At 37.5% G+C, this 23,443-nt stretch overlaps 1 protein-coding gene across 6 annotated transcripts in view; it reads right to left on the bottom strand.

The window, feature by feature from the left end:
* The window catches only part of CPEB3 (cytoplasmic polyadenylation element binding protein 3), a 228,921-nt gene that overhangs the window by 123,096 nt on the left and 82,382 nt on the right, over positions 1-23,443 (bottom strand). For 5 of the 6 annotated variants that reach the window (XM_045291574.1, XM_004701075.2, XM_013004262.2 and 2 more), the window contains one exon: positions 11,674-11,833. In XM_045291574.1, the coding sequence (XP_045147509.1) occupies positions 11,674-11,833 (160 nt within the window). The remainder of the gene's footprint in view (positions 1-11,673; positions 11,834-23,443) is intronic. The other variant, XM_030885933.2, reaches the window with a different exon arrangement.

Genomic DNA, 23,443 nt, shown 5'->3' with positions numbered 1-23,443 from the left:
ATCTACAGCAATGTTAGCACGGCCAAGCAGTTATAAGTTTTTAAATCAAGTCATAAACATACACATGAAAAGTCTTACAACAAAGCCAAAGTTTCAACAAATTAAAAAAAATTTTAAGAAGCTTCTGTAAGTCTAAAATTTTAATATATCTTCCGCATTCCAATATAAACATGCCAACTCTCTGACTTAAACAGTCCAATCACACAACAGTCCATACTGCCCTTCAAATTAAAGCAGCAAAAACAAAAAAACTTTTAAAGAAATATATATATGTGTATATATATACACACACACACATACATACATACATATATACACTTGAAGTTTCGAGGGAATAAACAGATCAAGTTTTTTTCAAGGCTGAAAATGCACTCTATCTTGGGGACATCAAAATAAATCAGCATAACATAACTCACAATGTTTTACGTGCTATTTGGGTGAGTAGTGATTAGGGTCTTATAAGCTTGGTAGCAACTATCTAAGGTGCAACAATTGATCTCTCCCTGTCCAGAGTGAAGAAGAATATTGAAAATTGAAAGACATATGGAATCACTTAGTCCAATGGATCAAATAGACCACACAAAAATCAGTCTCTACAACCCTGAGACTAGAAGCAAATACCAGGCTACTACTCTGAAAGGGATCACATTAGGAGGTCCCAGATGAAGTGAGAGAAAAATGTGCAGCAGATCTCAAAAATCATAAAAGAGACTTACTGGTCGATAAAGACTGGCAGAACCCCCAAGACCATTGCCCTTAGTCACCCTTCAGGTCTGGAACTGAACTCACCCCCATGTTAGAAGAATCAACTATTTAAGATAAAAAAAGGCAACATTTACTTAAGGAAAAAGTTCAGGGGGTTAGGAAAGGAAGAAGACTGGAAACAGGAAAGCACAGGGAGGAAGTAAGATAAGTGATGGTACACTGAACTGATCATAATGTATGAGTTGAATCAGAGTATGTACGAATTTTTAAAAATGTATATGGCTTGTTGAATGTAAAATATTATTTGCTCTGTAAACCTTCACCTAATACACAAAAAGTTTAAAAAGACAGAAAAAAATACAATGGATGATCTATTTAAGCTATTTAAAAACCTTCATCTAATTCACAATAAGAAGTTTTTAAAAATGCACCATTATCACAATGGCAACTGGAGAAAAGATGGTTAAAAAGTATCTAATATACACAGCGGGGGAACAACAGCCTAAGAGCCTATGTTTCTTACACCAATCCTACCCCTAACTAGTTCTCTGACTTTGGACATGGCCTCCGGAAGATAATGTGTGCTAGATGAGATGTTTCAACTAATCTTTTTCAAGGGTAAGAGTGAAATATGCACAAAGTTGCATTTTCTTATTAGTTATCTGGGAGAAGGAGGTAGATGTATCAAAGGAAAATGAAACAGTCTCTTCATATAAATGAAAACAAACTTACTAAATTTTCTTGACCAATTCTTTTTTTAAAAAGTTATTAGAAAAAATAGTTGACCTGGAATTAAAAAATCATATCCATGTGAATAAAGGGGAGGGCAGAGTGGAGACACAAAGCCCATCTCTAGACAACTGGATATCCCCTTACAAAAGGGTCACGAGGAAGAAATGAGCTAGTCAGGGTGCAGTATAGCACCAATGAAACACACAACTTTCCTCTAGTTCTTTATTGCTGCCCCCCACACACAGTATCATGACCCCAATTCTATCTTATAAATCCAACTAGACCAGAGCATGTACACGGGTACAGATAAGAACTGGAAACACAGGGAATCCAGGACAGATAAATCCCTCAGGGCCAATAATGAGAGTAGCAATACCAGGAGGGTAAGGGGAAAGTGCGGGGGTGGGAGGGTATGGGGTGGATGGATCATAATGATCTACATATAACCCCTCCCAGGGGCACAGACAACAGAAAAGTGGGTGAGGGGAGACAGCAGTCGGTGTAACACATGAAAAAGTGTTTTTTTTAAATAAATTATTAAGGGGTCGTAAGGGAGGGAATGTGGGAGAGAGGGGAAATGAGCTGATACCAAGTGCTCTAGTAGAAAGAAACTTGAGAATGATGATGACAACATACGTACAAATGTGCTTGACACCATGGATGGATGGATGGATTGTGACAAGAACTGTACAAGCCCCCAATAAAATGATTTTTTAGAATTTGTTATTGAAACAATGCTTTGGTATAAAGTTAGTACCTATGAACCTGGCTCAGCCAGGTTTAATGTCCAATTATGTCAAAGATTATGATGAACTTCTCAGAACAATGCTAACTTATTTCACTACCATTGTATAAAAAGTAAACAAATGTATTTAAGTATTTAGGGGAGCATGGTGCACAGGAGGGATTGTAGTTTTTTGTGGAGTGGTGCAGGAAGAACTGGTGATATAGCAGAAAAGACTGACTTACACAATAGTTGCATATAGTTTCAAAAGTCATTTACTTGTTTAGTAGTAAACTCTTTTTTGGAGGGCTGAAGGTGGACAGCATTATCAAACTTTTCTGGTCCCAAAGCAAAGCATCACGGTGGACAAACAGAGCATTGGCCTCAAATAAAAAGGGAAACGCATGAATTCCTAGTAAGGAAGTTCACCTAGACAAAGCCATTTAATCTTCTGAAGATCCTCGAGTCACAGTAATTAAAATGACTGAGTGAAAAGTCATCTCATATTGCAGGATAAGAAAAAAACACAATCCTGAAAAGTATAAGGTAATTTTTATTTTGGGGTTTGGGTTGTATTTTTAAATCGGGGGGGAAATGATCTTATAAATTCTGATGAAATTGGTCTAATTTTACCATGAAGGGATTTTTTAAAAATTAGTGTTTATAATTTTAAGCCTCATTAGAAAATAGTATACCTACCTGCAGTTTTATGAAAATCATTCTGCAGTATTTGTAATACAGTAAAACTTTTTAGCATATATTTTCAATAGAAAATCATCATATTACTAAAGAATTCTCTCCTAAGCAAAGAAATGGCCTATTTTAATTTTACACATCTCATATATTTTCATATTTACTAGAATCCAATTATTAGAAGTTTCAAAAACTCCATCACTGTTTAACAACAATGTATCTATATATGTAATTTTCTAGGTGCTTTTTATTTGTTTAGCTCCTAAGTAATATTTATAGAGTTCCTTAAGATTATAGTCTACACCATATATAATGAGTGCTATCTGCTATCATCGCGCTTATAGAAACTTGCTACTGAAAAGTTTGTCATCTGAATAAAATCTTAGCTCAGCTGAGAGAAATTACATTGTTTGAATTAGCTATATCAATGTTCTCTCCTTCATTACTTTTAAATAATTGAGACTTATCTGGGCTCATTATCACCAGTACTATATGCATAAAAATTAGATGTGACTTGCTCTTAACCAACTTTTATTATATTCTAGAGCATATAAGCTTAACAGTAAATAGTCAGAAAATCGACCTAGAAAGCCATCAACAGTTCAAAATCACTGCCCATCAGAATGTAAGGAAATGGCATATACAAAGTCTCATTCAAAAGACGGTATAATTCCTAAAACATTAGGAATCCTCTTAAAACATACTAGAGTAATAAACGGTAACCCAAGGAAATTCACATGTAGTTTATCTTCATTCAAGTTCTTTTATATTATGTCTATAATATTTAAGATAAAGGAGTTACATAGGTTATAACTACCACATCAATCAATAGTATTTGTATGGTCAGGAATGGCTCGTCTTCCCAAACTTAAATGTCCCTCTCAGTACAAGGCAGGGTGGCTGGTGGATGTCAACCACCACCCGAGGGGGCAAAGATGAGGCTGTCTGCTACTACATAAATGTACAGCCTCAGAAACCCTATCTAGGACTGCTATGAGTCGGAGTGGATTTGGGTTTTGGATCTTTTATTCCACACTGATTAGTTCCAGCCCAGTCTTTATTAAGATGCAGCCAAACAAGAGTCTTTGCAGTGTTTTGTAGATCAATATAACACTACCCTTTTTACCTTTCCTGATATTCTTCGTAATTCTGTTGGCCTTTGTGACTGTAACTTGTCTCTGTATCAAAGCTATCAACAAAAGATTGTAAAAGAAATTCTGGGTCCATAGCAGACCCATCAGAATTGGTTACCTACATATAATTGAACTTTTTCTACAAATAAGTATATATTTTTGTAAAACAATGTATGGCTTCCTTAAGCTAGCTTCAGATTAGGCCATTTCTTTTTTTTCCCTTTCAACAAATACTGTTGTTTAATCAGCTGTGAAAATAGAATCAAGTGTGTGACATCTGGTGATTTTTGTTAATGCAGTCTGGTGCTGCCGGCATGACATTTTGTCACCTGTCCATGGTCTGCTATTTTTAAATTGTTCCTGTCAGCTAGTTATCTTTAAGTACAGTGTAAATAGAAGGCTTCGAAAACTGCAAGGCATACTTCGTTGTACTGATTTAAAGGATGCTGTAGAACTGTGAGATCGTGTCCCACTTTCTCCACTGCATGGAGCCTGAAAGGGGAGTAAGAAGGAATGGAGAGAAGCTAAGAAATAAACTTACATATGGCAATTCAGATGGAAAACTCAGTCTTATAAGTGCAACTAACATTCATATAAAATGTGTCTTATAAAAATGTACCTCTACTGTTATTTAGGGTTTCAGAGTTGAAGTAAAACCTGTACTTTCCTATATCCCAAATAAAAAACGACAATTTTGGAAAAATAGGGTATGAAAGTCAAATTCTCACTTCAGCAAAATGTTATTTGATAGGTAATTACTGATGCTCTAAAAGGTCAAGTACTTCAGAGAGCTTCACATAAGCAAATGTGTGTGTTGTGTTCCAAAAAGGGCTATAGGCAAAATTCATATTCTATTAGATTTAATTATACACAAACTTTCTCTAAGAAGTTAGTGATGTATTTGATCTATAATGTTACTATATGTAGAATACAGTAAAATATATAAAAATCACTTTTAAGTAAAAATGATAAAACTTTGATACTGTAGTATTTTAAACACATCTTAAATTATCCATAAACAAAAGCTGTGGGGTTAGACTTAAAGTCAAATCCTAGTTTCTTCACATTCTAGTAGTGGGTATTTTTCAGCTAGCTATTATTTCCTTTTTTGCCTCAATTTCCTCATTCCAGGTTTCACTCAAGACAAAATAAAATGGAATTCTTTCAGGTACTATCTAGGCATAATCTTTTTCTTTAAAAATTATATGTGATTATAATGCCATATTTAAAGGATTGTTGCAATGCAAATTAATAGTAGGTGTCTTTTTTCATTCTATTTCTATCTACTGTCCTCCTGCTCTTAAGAAAGAATAGGTACTTTTTTGCTGACTCAGAACCTGTCTCTTTAACAGTTTGTAGAACTGCTAGCTTACACAAGACAAACTAACAGGGGCTGAACCGGAGCACTAATTCAAGCTACAGAAGTAAATATAAAGGGACAGTTTATTTTTCTGGAAGTTTATTAAAAGTAAAACTGTAATGAGGGCATACTTTCTAAAACAAGTGGAGCTCAATATTTCACAAAAGAGAGCCTATTTTGGGAAAACCTTCATACTTTAAAATTATATGAATAGGAAAATGACCCTCTAGCAACCAAAAGAGTGACATCTATTGCTTCCAAGTTTCTCTTCAATTTAAATTGGAAAATTGCTCTTTTTTTTTTTTTTTTTTTATAAAACCTTGCAGGATACACTTGAAAAACAGACTCTTCAATATAATAAGTTCTCAATTGACACCTGCTCTTTTCGTTTTTCAAATCTCAGTTTCACGAATGGTGAAGAGAAAACAAATTCAAATATATAAAAAAGTTTCATCAGATACAACCCCCAAGTAGTCAGCCTGGTCTTCACTTCTGTTCTAAAGGGAAAATTGTACGGGATGAAGGAAAGGCTCTTGCCTAGATGCCTGCTGTATTGTGCTTCCCCAGCCAGGGAAGTAACCTTGCTTGCCAAGACCACCTATTCCCCACAGTGCACTGTGGTTGGTATATCCTTATTAACCCTCTCTTTCAATCATTTGTCTGCTGAATATTATTCCTAAGACAGAGTATAATTAATCAAATCTAATGTCTCTTGGTTTTCATAGTGGCTAGGTGAACCATAATCATTAGTGCCAAATCTGGGGACAGCAGTAAGCATTAGTCTTTTTCCTTATCTCTTATTCTACCTCTATGGCAAAGCCATGTCAAAGTCCAAACAAAAACAAACAAACAAACAAACAAAATGCATTTCCTCGGAGTCAATTCTGACTCAGCAACCCTTTCGGACAAAGTAGAACTGCTTCACAGGGTTTTCAGATGTACATTACCTTTTTAAAAATAGTTTTATTGACATATACGTTACATATCATACAATTAAATCATTCATATTAAGAAGATTTGTGCAACCATCACCACAATCAATTTTACGACACTTTCTTCTTTTTGTTTTTTTATTAATCATTTTGTTGGGGGGGGGCTCTTACAAATCTTATAACAATCCATACTTCAATTGTATTAAGCATACTGTAAATATGCTGCCATCAACATTTCCAAAACATTTTCTTTCTACTTGAGCCCTTGGTATCAGCTCCTCTTTTTTCCCCTTCCTCCCCCATTCTCCCACTCTCATGAATTCTTGATCAATTTATATATTGTTGTTGTTATTTTGTGTCTTACACTGTTTGTTGTCTCCCTTCACCCACATGTCTGTTATTCATCCCCCTGGGAGGTGGGCTATATATACAACCTTGTGATGGGCTCCCTCTTTCTTCCCCTCCTCGCCTGACAGCCCCCTCCTGCCCCCACCATCCCCCTACCCTCATGATACCGCTATTCCCACTATTGTTCACCCTGATTGAATTGTCCCTTCCTGGTAACCCTCCTGTAGGGATATGTCCAATCGTCTACAGATGGGCTTTGGGTCTCCACTCCAACTCTCCTCATTCACATCAATATCATTGTTTTTTTGGATCTTTTGATACCTGATCCTGTTGACACCACTACCTTATCTTTCTCCCATGGAGGGGCTGATGGGTTCAAACTACAACATTTAGATTAGCAGCTAAGCACTTAAACACTGTGCCATCAGGGTTCTGAGTCCTCCCAACTCTCCTAGAGCCACCAAATCCTCTCAAGACACAAGAAGTGAGAGACAGCAGAGAATAATTCCTCTGGTCCAGGTCTCATTCTGCCCAAGTATTTCTATCTTTCAAAAAGGAATAAGAACCATTTTAATTAGTTCACCATCCTTCTTAAATACTCCCTCTCCCAAACAAAAGGAAGAGTGCAGATATGGTCAGAGACAATAGGTAATTATTCTGATGGTACACTGTTAACATCTAAGAACTATAGTTTGAATTCTGTAAGAGTCAAAAATAAATAAATCAGTCTGTTTTTTATATAACTAAGACATCTGTGATCTGCTAATACTGCAGAAGACCTCTTCAGTGTGCTCTGAAGAAAGCTTAGTTTGATATTTCCTATACATTACATGATATTTTTATCATGATGGAGGAGGTAGTTCTTTTTAAAATTCCTATAAATATCTTCAAGGTTGACCTAGTACAGTCCAAACATGATTTAAAAACTACTAAAGTTTATTTATTTTACTCAAATAGAAGTGTCATTACTTCCTGAACTTCCTGTTGCTGTAATCTCCCCTTTAACTTTTTCCTTGAATTAAGAAAACATCAAATAAAAGGAATTTCTTATTGAATACAATTTTAAAATGAACTACCACTTGTATTACAGCTCACTTCACTGTGTTCACTTTTTAGGTACCTAAAATTTTCTAGAATTTTTATCCATTTTTCTAAAGTGAGAAAATATTTACATTAAAAAAGTCCTAGCATAACTAAGATTAACATAGTGAGGAGAAATAATAAGGACAAAATATATGGGACTATAAATCATATTTAAAGGTTTGACAGAGAATACTTAAACATGTGTATTTGCTGCAAATTATCCATGAATGTAGTGACACACACAGGAGGCAAAGTTAAGAAAACTTAGACATAATCAAACGATTTAAGTCTGGGCCAGGGGATCAAGACCATCGTCTCAGGAGATACCAAGATAGAGCGCCAAAATGTTGTTCATAAAGACAATACTCTACATTCTACTTCGATGAGTAAAGACTGGGTTTCTTAAAAGTTCATAATTAGCCATCTAAGGTGCACCTATTGGTGTCTCCTCATCCAGAAGAAAGAAGAGTGATGAATATGGAAACAGTCTAATGAACTGCTGGACCACATAAACAGTCTCCAAAACGCTGTGATTAGAAGATCTACATGGTTCTTGGCTACCATTGCCAATTGCTCTGAAAGGGCTTGCATTAGAAGCTCCTGGATAAAATGGGTAAAAAATATGGAACAAAACTCAAAATCATAAAAGACATCAACCACCAGTCTTGCTAGTCAGTTATAGACTGGTGGAACTCCTAAGACGTAGACTAAGAATCCCTTAGTCACCCTTCAGGTCTAGAACTGCACTTCCCCTATTGTTAGAATAATCAACCCCTTAAGATCAAAAGGGTAGCACTTACTCAAGGATAAAACTCAGAGGATTAAGAAAGAAGCAGGAAATGCAAGGAGGAAGTGGGAGAAGTAATGGTACATTGAAAGCATTACAATGGATGAGTCGAAAATAATGTGTATGAATTGTTTAACATAAAATTGATTTAATCTGTAAATGATCACCTAATTCACAATTTAAAAAGAAAAATAAATATGTCTATATCTGCCAGTTGTAAATAGGAAGCAGGAAGTTCAAACACCCTAACCAAAATAAAGGTAGCCCAACTTACAATGAACTCAAATTACAACTAATTGCACACAAGATGATCAGTTTGTTTGATTTGTGGGGAGGGGAGTTGAACATCTTATCCTTAATAATATGTACTGCATACAATGTCTTCAGCATGGAATTTGCTGATGTTATCATTCTCGTGTTAACCCCTAAAGACAAAGATGAGATTTATAAAGACTCTGAGAATAAAAAGTCAGTAATAAGGAAAGGTTAAAAAATAATAAGTATTTGATTTCTGTCATAATTGACCTGACAGGGAGTAGTCAGAAAGGAACCCCTCTGTAAGTTGGGGACTACCTATACAATGACGTGATGATATAACTGACCATGAGGAAGTAGTTTGTTCATAGAAAATCACTGTGGGTGGAATGAACTAGGAAGTTGTAACTATATTGAGGCTGTAAAAATATATAGGTCAAGTACCATGCAACTTATAGGGCATATTATATCCATAAATAGAGCACAGTAGGTTGTACTTATTTCTATGTGCCTGTAAAGAATCTTGCAGAGAGGGGTGGGGGGGCAACAACAACAAAAAAAAGAATCTTGCAGAGATTAAAAAGACCATCAACAATGTAATAGGGGATCACATTACCCTCCTTGTGAGGTACTTTCCTTACATTGCTACTATACTCAAGCAGGCATATAGCTCCTGCTTAAACAATGCAGTATTCACAAAATTTAGCAGAATTATTTTATGGATTATAATTGAAGATCCTTTCCTAATCTTTTGTGCTAAAAAGAGTGTTTTTGTTTAGAGAAGACAGTCCAAGATAAAATAGGTATGCACAAAGATACTGGGGCTGAATATTTTAGAATAATTAGGAGAGGCTTTATAGCTAGCTATTCATGATAAAGAACACAAATGAAGCCTTAAATGATACTGAAAACACAAAACATTCTGTGAATCTTGTTGGAGTTTTTTTTTTTTAAACACCATTCTCACTTCCAAGTGAAATATGCTTTAAATTACTGTTTCCTATTATCTTGTACCTCAAAAAAGAGGATAACAGTGAGTAAACATAACAATGAATAAATGAGAGGGATTTTTTTCTCTATCTCTGAAGGTCTTTTTTTTTTAAGGTCTTAAGATATGTTTCCTAAAGTCCTTTATTTCCTCAATAGCATATTAATAACTCTTTTCACTGGAAATTAAGGAAAGGAGCAGAAAGGCATAAAGGTGATTAGAAAATACTGCAATGGATTTCTGGTGTGGCCTGAGGAAAGGAAAGTCAGGTGGTTCCAGCGAGACACCCTCTATGCTAGGAAAGGCCTGGTGAAAACCGCAAGAACTCAACTACCTCTGAACTCCAGAGGAGATAGAAGTCAACCTAAGTTGGGCATACCTGTGGCTAATACGTCAGTTTCCAGATATTTAAATCTTAAACCCAGGCACCATAGGCATTTTCCATTAGACTGTTTTAAGATGTATAGGGTCCCTAAACATTCTAAGATATAAAAAGAACTACTGGTACTTAAAATTCTGGCTGCAGTACCAGTAATGTAGCCTGACTTTTCAGAGGCTTTAAAAATAGGAAATCCTAGTACTACTGCTTTTGTGACTTTCTGCCTTATGTTTAACTCAAAACATTTTACTTTCAAACATTCTCCTTGTAGAATATGGAATGGGTGGCTGAATGCCTCCATGAACAGAACTGCCTCCTCTGCCATAAGACCCAAGAACTGAATGGACCTGGCTCCCATACGGAATATTTTAATCAAAGATTCTACAGAAGAATCCTGAGTAAAACTCGGAATACACAGAACAGCAGTTCAAATTCAGGTGATTGGACGATCTCCTGAAAGCACTACCCTGTGATAATAACGCTTATACTAAAAATATCCCTCTAAGTCTTTTTAAAACCAAACACTTTAGCTCAACTGGTTAAAAAAAAAAGTCTGCCTCGAGCATTACGCTCCTCTAAGAGCTGTTTATAAGTAGTCATTGTGACAAAAGCAACTCAAGGATTCGGCAGAAGTCGTAGGGGGCAATGAAGATATGTTAATGGTGGAGGCACAACTCAGAAAATGGCTACAGTACCAGAGAACATCATCAATTCTACTAAAAGGTACATGCAGAAACTGTTGAATTCGTGTATGTTTTATTGTGTACAGTCTCAAGACAAAACAAAATAAGCAAAATCATTTAAAAACACAAGAGTGAAGTGGGAAGTATGGAGAATGGGGATTTTAGAGACCAGCTTCTGGTCTGAGCTCCACCACTAACAAATATGGTGACATCTATAAACTTTACATTCAATATCTATAAAGAGATGAAATTGTACTACAATCTTTCTAAGTTTCCTTTTATGAAAGAAAGGGAGAGTTTTTGCATCCAAAAATACGCTTAGAAATAGTAGAGGTGAAACATGGATAAAGAGTAGTTCTTATTAAAACAAAAACCTTTTCCTCGTGCTTTAGCTTCAGGAATGCAGCATGTCACCAGCTATTCTTGGGTTTGTATATAGTCCCTATATTAAGAGAGGAAGTATGAATGGAATCTGAATGTTTGACACTTTCTGAAGTGATCTTTAGAGATTAGTTGCTAAATTTCATACTTTTCTGAGTTTAAATGAAGTGTACAGATTCAACTGAGGATTCCAAATGCACAAAAATCCAGAAAACAGCTTCTGATTTCATGCTGCAACCTGTAACCTTGACCTCAAGCTACTGGGCCATGCTTCTGCAACACATCATTGATTAAAGCAATCAATACCGATTCTCTTAGGTAGCTAAACCCAGATTTTAAGAAAGAAAATCAACTTTAACACATTCCACAAAGCTTTACAAAAGCAAAGCAAACAGAAAAACAAACAAACAAAACACAAACAAAATCACATTAAAAAGCTGATTTTTGTTTAAAACACCAAGCAAGGAATGGACATATGAATATTCCTAACCTGCAAAATGATTCCTCCACATTATATCAGCGAAACTCATTGGTGGGCCACTGGGAGGGTAGTGTTTACCTTTCAGAGGCTCATGATCAGTCCTTATCATATCCATTAAAGAGTTCTCCAACGAGTGCAAGTTAAAAGTGTCATAGGGCCTACTCCGGTCCTAAAAGTAAAAACACAGAACAACATGATACGTAAATTTACTTTCTGACATCAATACCATATTCTTTGCTTCCTGCTATAACCCTGGTGCTAACCACAGCTGGTGGCTGCTAACCAAAAGTGACAGGTTCAAACACACCAGCTGCTCCATGGGTGCAAGATGTGCCAGAAATCAAAGTTACAGACATTTTTCATAACAAAGTCATCATTTTCATTAATAATAATGACATACATCAAATTTAAGATATATATTTTCATAATTAATTAAATAAAATTATATCCTTTCCCCTAATATTCTCTAATCTATATGACCCATGCCTTTCAGAATGACTTCCTTTAAATGAACTAAAACGTTAAATTCAGAAGGAATACCTAGGTGAGTTGGCTTTGTCCTTGCCATCCACCCCTAACTCTCACTGGGGTACAAATGAACAGAGATTATTTTGTGGTAGGAGGAATGCCATTGTTGGACATTCTCAGTCTACACAGACTCTATAAACTTTCTTTTAAAAATATAAAAGGGGAGCCCCTAATAAAACGATTAAAAAAAATGTTTAAAGAAAAAATATATATATATATAAAAGGGGTTGGCGGGGGGTTGAAAGGGGAAAAAGAGGAGCTGATGCCAAGGGCTCAAATAGGAAGTAAATGTTTAGAAAATGATGATGGCCACATATGTACAAATACACTTGATGCAATTGATATATGGAATGTTATAAGAGCTGTAAGATCCTCTAATAAAATTATTTACATATACCTGTAAATTTTATTCATCAGATACATTTTCTAAAAATAAAAATGTGTCTAAAATACTAAAATGACCTTTTGAAAAGCATTCATGAAAAAGCTTTAACCCAACGTAGTGTTTTCATAATTTTAGGTACAAATATATTTTGAAAATAGAGAGCTAAAGCAAACTAACCCACCGACTGCCAGCAAGTTGAGTAACCTTATACGACAGCGTAGAAACTGCCTCTTTGGGTTTCTGAGACTTCAGAAGACAGTGCAGTGAGCTCCTGAGGGTTTGAACTACTGACCTTTTGATGATAGCTATGCCACTGAAGGGGAAATTTTTTTTTTAGTACCACCACATTTCACTTAAGCCTGCAGGAAATTACCTAGAAACGATCCCTTTTTAAAAAAATCATTTTACTGGGGGCTTGTACAATCCATCCATCCATCCATTGTGTCAAGCACATTTGTACATTTGTTGGCATCATCATTCTCAAAACATTTGCTTTCTACTTGAGCCCTTGGTATCAGCTCCTCATTTCCCCCCGCTCCCCCCCATGAACCCTTGATAATTTATAAATTATTATTATTTTGTCATGGCTTATACTGTACAATGTCTCCCTTCAGTAGATCCTTGTAATCGGTTCCCGCTTTCCACCCCACCTTCCCTCCACCCTCCTGATATCGCCTCTCTCATCAGTGGTCTTGAAGGTATCATCTGTCCTAGATTCCCTGTGTTTCCAGTTCCTATCTGTACCAGTGTACATCATCTGGTCTAGCCGGATTTGTATGGTAGAATTAGGATCATGATAGTGGGGGAAGGAAGTATTTAAGAACTAGAGGAAAGTTGCATGTTTCATGGTTGCTACACTGCATCCTGACTGGCTCATCTCCTCCCCGCAACCCTTCTGTAAGGGGATGTCTAGGTGCCAACAGATGAACCTTGGGCCCCCACTCCACGCTCCCCTTCATTCACAATGATATGATTTTTTGTTCTTTGATGCCTGATACCTGACATCCCTTCAACACCTCGTGATCACACAGGCTGGTGTGCTTACTCCATGTGGGCTCTGTTGCTTCCGAGCTAGATGGTCGTTTGTTTACCTTCAAGCCTTTAAGACCCCAGATGCTATATCTCTTGATAGCCAGGCACTATCAGCTTTCTTCACCACATTTGCTTATGCACCCATTTGTCTTCAGTGATCATGTCAGGAAGGTGAGCATCATGGAATGCCAGTTTAACAGAACAAAGTATCTTTGTATTGCGGGAGTACTTGAGTGGAGGCCCAATGTTCATCTGCTACCTTAATACTATACCTATAAATATATGCACATAGATCTATTTCCCCTTCATCATATATAAACATATTTACATATGTACATGCCTATATTTAGACCTCTATAAATGCCCTTTGTCTCCTAGTTCTTTCCTCTATTTCTTTTTACTTTTCTCTTGTCCCACTATCATGCTCAGCATTCATTCGGGTTTCAGTAATTCCTCTCGGTTACATTACCCTTGATCAAGCCCTACCAGGCCTCTTACACCCTCCTCACCACTGATTTTGGATCACTTTTTTCCTTTGTCCCTGGGTTTGTTAACACCACTTCCTTTTCCCCAACTCCCCCTCTCCCATGTCCCCAGGGAACTGTTGGTCCCACTGTTTTCTCCTCCAGATTGTTTATCCCGTCTATCATCTAGATAGACCTTCAGAGATAATAATATGCACAAAAACAAGACAGAGCAAAACAAAGCAACAAAAGAAAAGAAAATAACAACAAAAAAATGACAAAAAAAGAGAAAAGCCTGTAAATTGTTCAACATCCATTTGTTGACCTTTAGGAATGTTTTCCGATCAAGTCTGATGAGGTGCCACGTCCTGTCCCCAAAGGCTATTTTGTCCCTTGGGACTTCCTTGCTCTGTTCCCCTTGATGTTCTGTTGCATGCCATTAGTGTTTTGCATCGGTGTGGTGGGGTCAGATCGGACCCAGTTCCTGCACTGTGTCTCCAGTGTTGTCCCCTGTAGGGTTATGGGTCAGTGAGGGATGTTGTTTCTCATAGTGGGGCCAGCCATTGTTTCTCATAGTGGGGCCAGCCATATGATCCTCTCTGTGCATTGGCTGCTCTGAGCCGGGATATTGTCCTTAAGGCTTGGTGGGCCAGGATACGCTCCACTCTCTCTTCCTCCCCCTTCATTTGCTCCTGTGTGCTCTGATCAGACACGTGTCTCTCCCTGAGCTGTAGCTTCAGTGCTGTCCTCTGAAGTGAATTCTTCTGGGGGGAGGGGCAGCTGTTGGGATTGGGGCTGGCCCCTCACCTAGAAACTATTCTTAATAGTTTGAGCCCAAATGAAAGTACAGTTTGTGACCACATTTAATACTATAGAACAGATCCAAATTAGCTTTTGCTTAAGGAAAACAATCAAGACTAACATATCCCTAAAATAGGTACATCAAATAAAAATAAAGCAGTAGAGATCATTTTTTTAAACAGCTTATTCAGTCTTTCAAATAATCATTTATCCTCTTCTATGGACAACAGAATAATAGGATGACTGCCAAGATAAGCAAAAAGGGATATAACAGAAAACAATCTGAGCTACAATAAATATTTTGTATATTAGGTCTAAAAGTCTCAGGAAGTTATGGTCTTCTGGCTCCTAGGAAGCTCAGCTGCACAATTTAACCAAGGAGGCAGAAAGAGAAAAGAGGAAGGTAGCATTTACTAAGCATTAAGAATATGGGAGGAACTCAGAGGGATAAGGAATGAGTGAATAAATGGTGTATGCACGTAGGTCCAAAAAAGAGGCCTAAAATGGTAACCAGGAGACAAGGGCGCTAAAACAACTAAAGTGGTATTTATCAGTTGTGGCCTTTTGAGTATTACTCTCAGTCTGAAAGCCATCCCTCTATATATAGTGTTGGTGAAGAATACGGAATACACCAGGCACTGCCGGAAGAACAAAAATATGTCTTGGAAGAAGGACAGCCAAATACTCCTTAGAAGTGAGGGTGGCAAAACTATTGTCTCATATACTTTGAACATGTTAAATGCCACCGAAAGAAATTCCACTTTTATAAACATTTAAGGACAAGTTAAGGGACAAGTCATTTGCCAGGCCCTGGTGATTCAAAGATGAATGACATTACCTAACCTGAGTTTGCAAGTAACAAGTTGAGAAAAACATTCCCACTAAACAAGCAACCTGACTATCACTGCCCATGGTCAGCTACTCCTATTGGTCAACAATAACTGCCACACAAAGCAGATTAGTATCCAGCACATTCCCAAGCCAGCCTCTACCAGACATGTCCAGTACACCCACCCTTTTCTTGGGAGAGGGATCTAGAACCTTTTCTACCCTTTCTGGCTTACATCCAGACATCTCCTCTCCTTGAGATAAAAAGTGGGAAGCTGTAAGGAGTTAACAGTATCCGAGGGAAAAAATCTTTCTCTGTAAAAAAATTAAGTTAATCACCATGCCTCTTAGGTGCTAAGCCAAATTAAATGTTCTATAATCAAGATTCCAATCCTCACCATAATCCTGCATCGTCTTAGTTTTTCAGAAGAAAAAAACTAAGATTGGCAAGGGTTGTGCACCTGCATACAGTCATATACCAAGCTGAAATCAAACTCACGGCCATGGGGTCTACTCCAGCACACAGAATCTAGATGTGAACCCAGATCTGGGACTCTGAAGTTCATGCTCATAACCCTACCAGGATTCCACACTGCTCAGTATGCATGGAGCTCATGTGCCATGTTCACACCTGACCTGAACCATATGGCTGGAGTTATTCTCATCTCACATATGGAGTCATTAATGCACAAAATAATCAGATTTTTTTATTACGGCCAGAAAGGTGATATGGTTCAATAAGGAAATTAGCCCAAAACTGAGGATTCGTGAAATGACATGGAAGGCGAGTAAGTGGAGTTAGGAAACCAAAAGAACACACTTGGCAATTCTGAAGCTGAAATGAAGCAATGAGAACAACTGCAACATTTAAGACAGGAATCTATTGGCAAAATATCGAAAGATGCGGGATATATGGAAGAGAAAGAATACACAAAGTCACTGGACCAAAAAGAACTGGTCAACATTCAACCCTCTCAGGAAGTGGCACGTGATCAAGAACTAATGATATTGGAAGAAAACTTCCAAGTGGCACTGAAGACACTAGAGGAAAAATAAATCTTCAGAAACTGAAGGAATACTGAGTTGTTTCAACAAACAGTTGCAACACCAGAAATGCACACTTGTCTATGCCAAAAAACTTGGAAGATCACTAACCTAGAAACAGATGGGAAGAGATCCATATTTGTGTCCATTCCAAAGGAGTGTAATCCAAGAGAATCCAACAGAAATTACTAAACAATGTCACATGCAAGTAAATTTTAGTTGAAGATAATATGAAAATTATTGCAGTAGTATACTGACAAGGAATTACCAGAAATTCAAGCCAGATTCAACACCAACATGGAATGAGGAATACTATTGCTGATATCTGATGGATCTTGTCTGAAAGCAAGAAATACTAAGATGCTTACTTGTGTTTTACTGACTACCAAAATGCATTCAGGGGGGAGGGAGGGGATAAAGGGGAGCAGATATTAACCTGGTTAAGGAGGAGGAGAATGTTTTGAAACTGATTGTGGTAACAAGTGTATGATACTGCTTGATGTGATTCAACTATGGAATGTTACAATACCTGAAAGGGCTCCCAATAAATTGATGAAAATAAACAAATAAAACAATAGCAATACCAAAAAAAAGCATTCTATTGCAAGGAATAAAAACTCCAGAACACTTAATTTAAACAGAACAAGAGGAAGCAGGAAACCAATAGAGAGTTCTACAGGGCCCGCCCCAGTCCCTATTACGTTGACACACACTCTCCTCCGTCCACCACCACCACCACCACAACCCCACCCCACCCCTGCCCCCTCAGAAGAATGTACTTTAGAGAACAACACTGAAGCTACAGCTCAGGGAGAGGGGCGAGTCTGATCAGAGTACACAGCAACAAATGAAGAGGGAAGGAGAGAATGTGGGGCACATCTTGGACCACCAAGCCCCAGGATGATATTCCTGCTCAGAGCAGCCAATGCACGGAGAGGACCATAGGGCAAACCCCACCATGAGACAAGACATCCTTCACTGATCCATAGTGCTACAGGGGACAACAATGGGGACAAAGACCAGGAATTGTGCCTGATCTGACTCCACCACACCAGGTCGAAACACTCAGGGCATGCACCAGAGCAGCAAGGGGGAGCAAAGCAATGATGCCTCTGAGGAATACCAAAAATAGACTTTGGGGCCAGGGCTTGGCACCCCATCAGACTCGACTGGAAAACACTCCTAAAGGTCAACAAATAGACCTGGAACTATTTATAGGCTTTTCTTTGTCGTTTTTGTTGTTTGCTGCTGTTTTGGTTTTCTTTTGTTCTGTTTTACTCTGTCTTGTTTTTGTGCTTATTATTGTCTCTGTATGTCTATCTAGATAAGATAGGCAGGATAAACGATCCAGAGGAGAAGACAGTTCTGGGGAAACACAGGAGAGGGGAAATGCAGGGAAAAGAAGGGGGGTGTCAACAAACCCAGTGACAAGGGAACAAGTGATCTAAAACCGATGATGAGGAGGGTATAGGATGCCTGGCGGGGCTTGATAAAGGGCAATGTAGCCAAGAGGAATTACTGAAACCCGGATGAAGACCGAACATGATAGTGGGACAAGAGAAAAGTAAAAGGAAATAGAGGAAAGAACTAGGAGGCAAAGGGCATTTATAGAGGCCTAAATATGGGCATGTACATATGTAAATATATTTACATATATTTAAGGAAATAATCTATGTACATATATTTATATGTTAAGAATTAAAGGAGCAACTGGAAACAGGGAATCCAGGGTGGATGATCCCTTCAGGACCAGTGGTGTGAGTGGCGATACTGGCAGGGTAGAGGGAGAGTGGGTTGGAAAGAGGGAACTGATTATAAGGATCTATATGTGACCTCCTCCCTGGGGTACAGACAACAGAAAAGTGGGTGAAGGGAGATGTTGGACAGGGCAAGATATAACAAAATAATAATTTATAAATTATCAAGGGCTCATGGGGGCGGGGACAGGGAGGGAGGGGAAAAAATGAGGACCTGATGCCGGGGGTTTAAATGGAGAGCAAATGTTTTGAGAATGATGAGGGCAATGAATGTACAAATGTGCTTTACACAATTGATGTATGTATGAATTGTGATATGAGTCGTATGAGCCCCTAATAAAATGATTTTTTAAAAAAGAATTGAAGGAGCAAACGGACATTAGGCCTTTACTCAAGTACTCCCTCAATGCGAGAACATTTTGTTCTAAGAACCTGGCATTCTGTAATACTCACCTTCCCGACAAGATCGCTGAAGACAAAATGGGTTTATGTATAAGCAAATGTGGTGAAGAAAGCTGATGGTGCCCGGCTATCAAGAGATATAGCGTCTGGGGTCTTAAAGGCTTGAAGATAAATAAGCGGCCATCTAGCTGGAAAGCAACAAAGCCCACCTGGTAAAAGCACACCAGCCTGTGTGATCATGAGGTGTCAATGGGATCAGATATCAGGCATCAAAGACATAGAACAAAAAATCATACCAATGAGAATGAGGGGAGAGTGGAGTGGAGACCCAAACTCCATCTGTAGACAATTGGACATTCCCCTTACAAAAGGGGCACAATGAAGAGACGAGCCAGTCGTGGTACAGTATAGCATCAATGAAACATACAACTCTCCTCTAGTTCTTTAAAGCTTCCTCCTCCCCACTATCATGACCCCAGTTCTACCTTACAAATCCAGCTAGACCAGAGCATGTACACTGGTACAGATAACAGCTCACAACATATGGAATCCAGGACAGATAAACCACTCAGAACCAATAATGAGAGTAGTGATACCAAGGGGGTAAGGGGAAAGTGGGGGAGAAAGGGGAAGCCAATCACAATAATCTACATATAACCCCCTCTCAGGGGGGGGTGGACAACAGAAAAGTGGGAGAAGGGAGACATCGGTCATTATAAAACATGAAAATAAACATTTTATAAATTATCAAGGGTTCATAAGGAAGGGAGGGTGGGGGAGGAGGGAAATGAGCTGATACCAAGGGCTCAAATAGAAAGAAAATGTTTTGAAAATGATGATGGCAGCAAATGTACAAATGTGCTTGATACAATGGATGGATGGATGGATTGTGATATGAGCTGTATGAGCCTCCAATAAAATGATTTTAAAAAATTAAAATTAAAATAAATAGAAGAGGATACTACATGGTTTAAAATCAGCAAAGGGTTGTATCATTTTACATTACTTATGTGATCTGAAACTGAATTATATAAAGAATAATGTAGCTTCAGGTTTGCTACATTCACAATTACAATAAATACATGACACAATTTTGTTTGCTAAAAGAAACAAGACTTGAAACACTTACTAATGAAGATCAAAGACCAAAACCTCCAGTATGGATCACATGTCAACATAAAAAACCAAAATTCCTCACAACTGAGCCAATAAGTAAATGGTAAATAGAGAGAAAATTTAAGTTGTCAAGGATTTTTATTTTACTTGGATCCACTTCAGTGCCATTATATCAGCAGACAAGAAATCAAATGATGTACTGCATTGGGCAAATTTGCTACAAAAAGTCTATTCAAAGTGTTAAGAAGCAAAGATGTTACCATGAGGAATTAGGTGACACAGCCCAGCCACAGATGTTTCAGTTGCCTCCTACATATGTGATAGAAGCTCTGATAGTGGAGTGGTTTTGCATTGAGTTGATAACCTCAAAGTCCACAGTTTTTGTTTATTTGTTTTATATGCATATTATGTGAAACTTGGACAATGAGTAAGAAAGACAAAGAAGAAATTATGCCTCTGAATTATTGTGTTAGCAAAGACCACTGAATATATCCTGGACTACAGAACAAATTGTCTGGAAGAAATTAGAATACTATTTTTATTTTTAATACTCTTTAGAAGCAAGGATGGAGAGAATTCACCTCCCAAACTTTAGGTCTGCTGTCAAGAGGGACAAGTTCATGGAGAAGCGCATCATGCTTAGTAAAGAGTCATTGTAAAAACAGTAAAGTCCTCAATGAGATGGATTGACAGTGGTTGCAATAATAGGTTCACACGTAAAAACAATTGTGAGGATGATTTGTGACTGGCCAGTGACTGCTTTGTTTGTTGAACATAGGGTTGTCATGAGTCAGACCAATTTGACACGATCTAACAACAACAATGTAAAAATATATATATTTACTCTTCATTTATTGGCTATCTCAATATCGGACATTTCATGTGTTTGACAATAAAAAAATCTACTATCTGAGTACTATTGTTGCACAGTAATAAATGGCAAGGTGGAATGTTATGAAGTACTTGATAGTTATGAAGTACTTGACTGTGATAGTTAAGATTTTATGTCAGTGTGGATTTTCAGGCATTTGATGTAATCTGACAGTATGTAATGATGAAATGTGGCAGTTCTATAATGTCTCCACTTTCTGATTTGACTCGGCTATCTTCCATTTTCACATAACACTGATTTTTATATGACAACTTGGACTTGGCTGTACTCCTTAATGCTATGTGGGCATACTATTTTCTGTTATATTTTCCCGTTAATGGGAAAGTGTGTACACTATTCTACAACTTGGTTCCTTTGGCCAATACAGTACTTCTCGGATAAATCACTTTTAATCTACATGTTATTGCCCTCTCATCCACACATTCCTCCTATAAAGTTGATGTGTAGTGACTATGTTAAAAGAATACAGAAATCACGCCCCACCCCACCAAAAAAGAAAAATAATCATCTCCATGAGCATGCTATAAAATGATTTCTGTTTTGAAATTTCTTTTTTTTTAAGTCCGAATTTTATCAAAATTTCTGTAGTGGCTCCATGCATCACTTCTAAGCTTGGTCACCTTGTGCAATGGTTTCCTGACTACTACTAATAAAACACTAGAATGTATGGACTTGCCAGTGCCAAGAAGAAAAGAAGCAGGCATGCATCTCAAAGCTCAACATATGAAAAGATTTCATTCACAGAATCAATGTAAGAATATCATAAAGTATAGACAGAACATTCAATAATGAATGTTAGATTGGAGTGACAAAAAGGGGAGCAGTAATCCAAAATTTCTAATTTCTATGTATCACAAAGAAGCTTAGGAATTCATAAATCCTGCTGTTATGTGTCTAAATCTATCAAAAGCATATATTCCCCTATCAAATTGAACTTGACTGTAATACTTAGCAGCTTAAAATGAATTTACCTTAAGATTAAAACCTCTCCCAAATAAAGGGAATCTATGTCATGAAACTGAAGGTGGGGGCGGGCTATTTTCAGATGATGATTTTCACCTCTTTTTCAATAAGTATTATACCCTTCAGACAATGGCAAATTTAGTAGCCCTCAGGAAAATGCAATTCTCTTCTCGTCTTTAGTCTTCCAATAGCAGGTACGTGTTTCTTACATTCAATCTGAAGTCCTTACAAAGTTGAAATCTTTCTCTTCCTCTGTCCTAAGAACAGAACTGATCAGAACCTGCTGTGAATTTTAACTTTTAAAAAATGGTTGTTAAGCCCAATCTTCCATGCAACAAATTCTCAACATAGCCTGCAAAGTGATTACAAAGACAAATTGCAATGATTGCTCCATATTTTTCTTCTTGAAAATGACTACTTCCGATTATTTTAACCTTTTTAATCAGGCTGTGGTTTTTGGTGTTTTTTTTTTTCTTTCAATGCTACAACAGTAAACTGAGCTAAGTTTCTAGAAAGGTTGGGGTTGTTTTGTTTTGTTGTAAGGCAGTTTCATCTACTCCAAGGGATGCTCAAAAATTAGAAAAACATGACCCAACTTGAAGTACAATCTAGCAATGTTCACCTAGTCTTTTCCTGCACTTCCAATCCCTTTAGAGTACATCATACTGGTTTGCCAAGCAGGTCAGACAAGAGGCTCAGTATATCAGAAAATATAGTTTCTGGAATCACCTTATTCACCTAAAGTGACCCTACAATTCTGGGGGCTGGGCTGGAGGAGTCAACTGGACAAAAAGCAGCAATGTCTACTGCTGCTGCTGTAGAACATGGTTCCTAGCTCCATACACAAGCACTTTAAAAAGGAGCAACAGTACACTTTAGCAGTGTGCTAGGTAAATAGTAGAAATAAGCTAGACCTAGGAGAATACAGAAAAGAAAATGACTGCAGCAATCAAGGAAGCAAGCTTCAAGGAGCTACAAAAATTAAAGTTGCCCTTTTCCCTGGTTATTTGCACTTAAGTATATTTTGATAGCTTACCAGCTATTACCCTAAATCACTGGGTTGTTAACTAGCAGAATATTATTCCCAGCATTTTATTGGGCATTGATAACGTAAGCGAAAATAAAGATCGTAATAATTAGGAGGAACTAAAATCTTGTTGTAGTCTCCAAAATTTACTTTAGAACATTACGCAAAGATGTTTGTAGCTCCTCATATTCTTTCTCTTTTGCTGATCACAAAGATCAAAATCTTTCCACAATACTGACCCTTCCAGGTGCAGTGGACACTACTTCCTTGCTCCAATATTCTGACTCTAAATTATAGGCACTAACTTGGTATATTATAGTTATAACTTCTTATGTCTGTCATCCCAACAAACTGTAAGCAAACTGGAGCAGGGATTTTTCTTGCAAACTGGAGCAGGGATTTTTCTTATTTCCCTAGATTCTCATCACTGGAGCAGAGAGCCTGGCACATAACAGACATCCCATAAATGCTTGCTACATATATATTTGTCCATTCGACTGTCTTCAAAACAAACAAAAACCCTTACAATTTCACATGATG

The sequence above is a fragment of the Echinops telfairi genome, unplaced genomic scaffold (assembly GCF_000313985.2).
Source record: "Echinops telfairi isolate 266 unplaced genomic scaffold, ASM31398v2 ScPeMD7_70;HRSCAF=299, whole genome shotgun sequence".
Lineage (NCBI taxonomy): Eukaryota > Metazoa > Chordata > Mammalia > Afrosoricida > Tenrecidae > Echinops > Echinops telfairi.
Note: the sequence above shows the minus strand (reverse complement) of the source record. Positions and strands in the feature narration are given on the sequence as shown.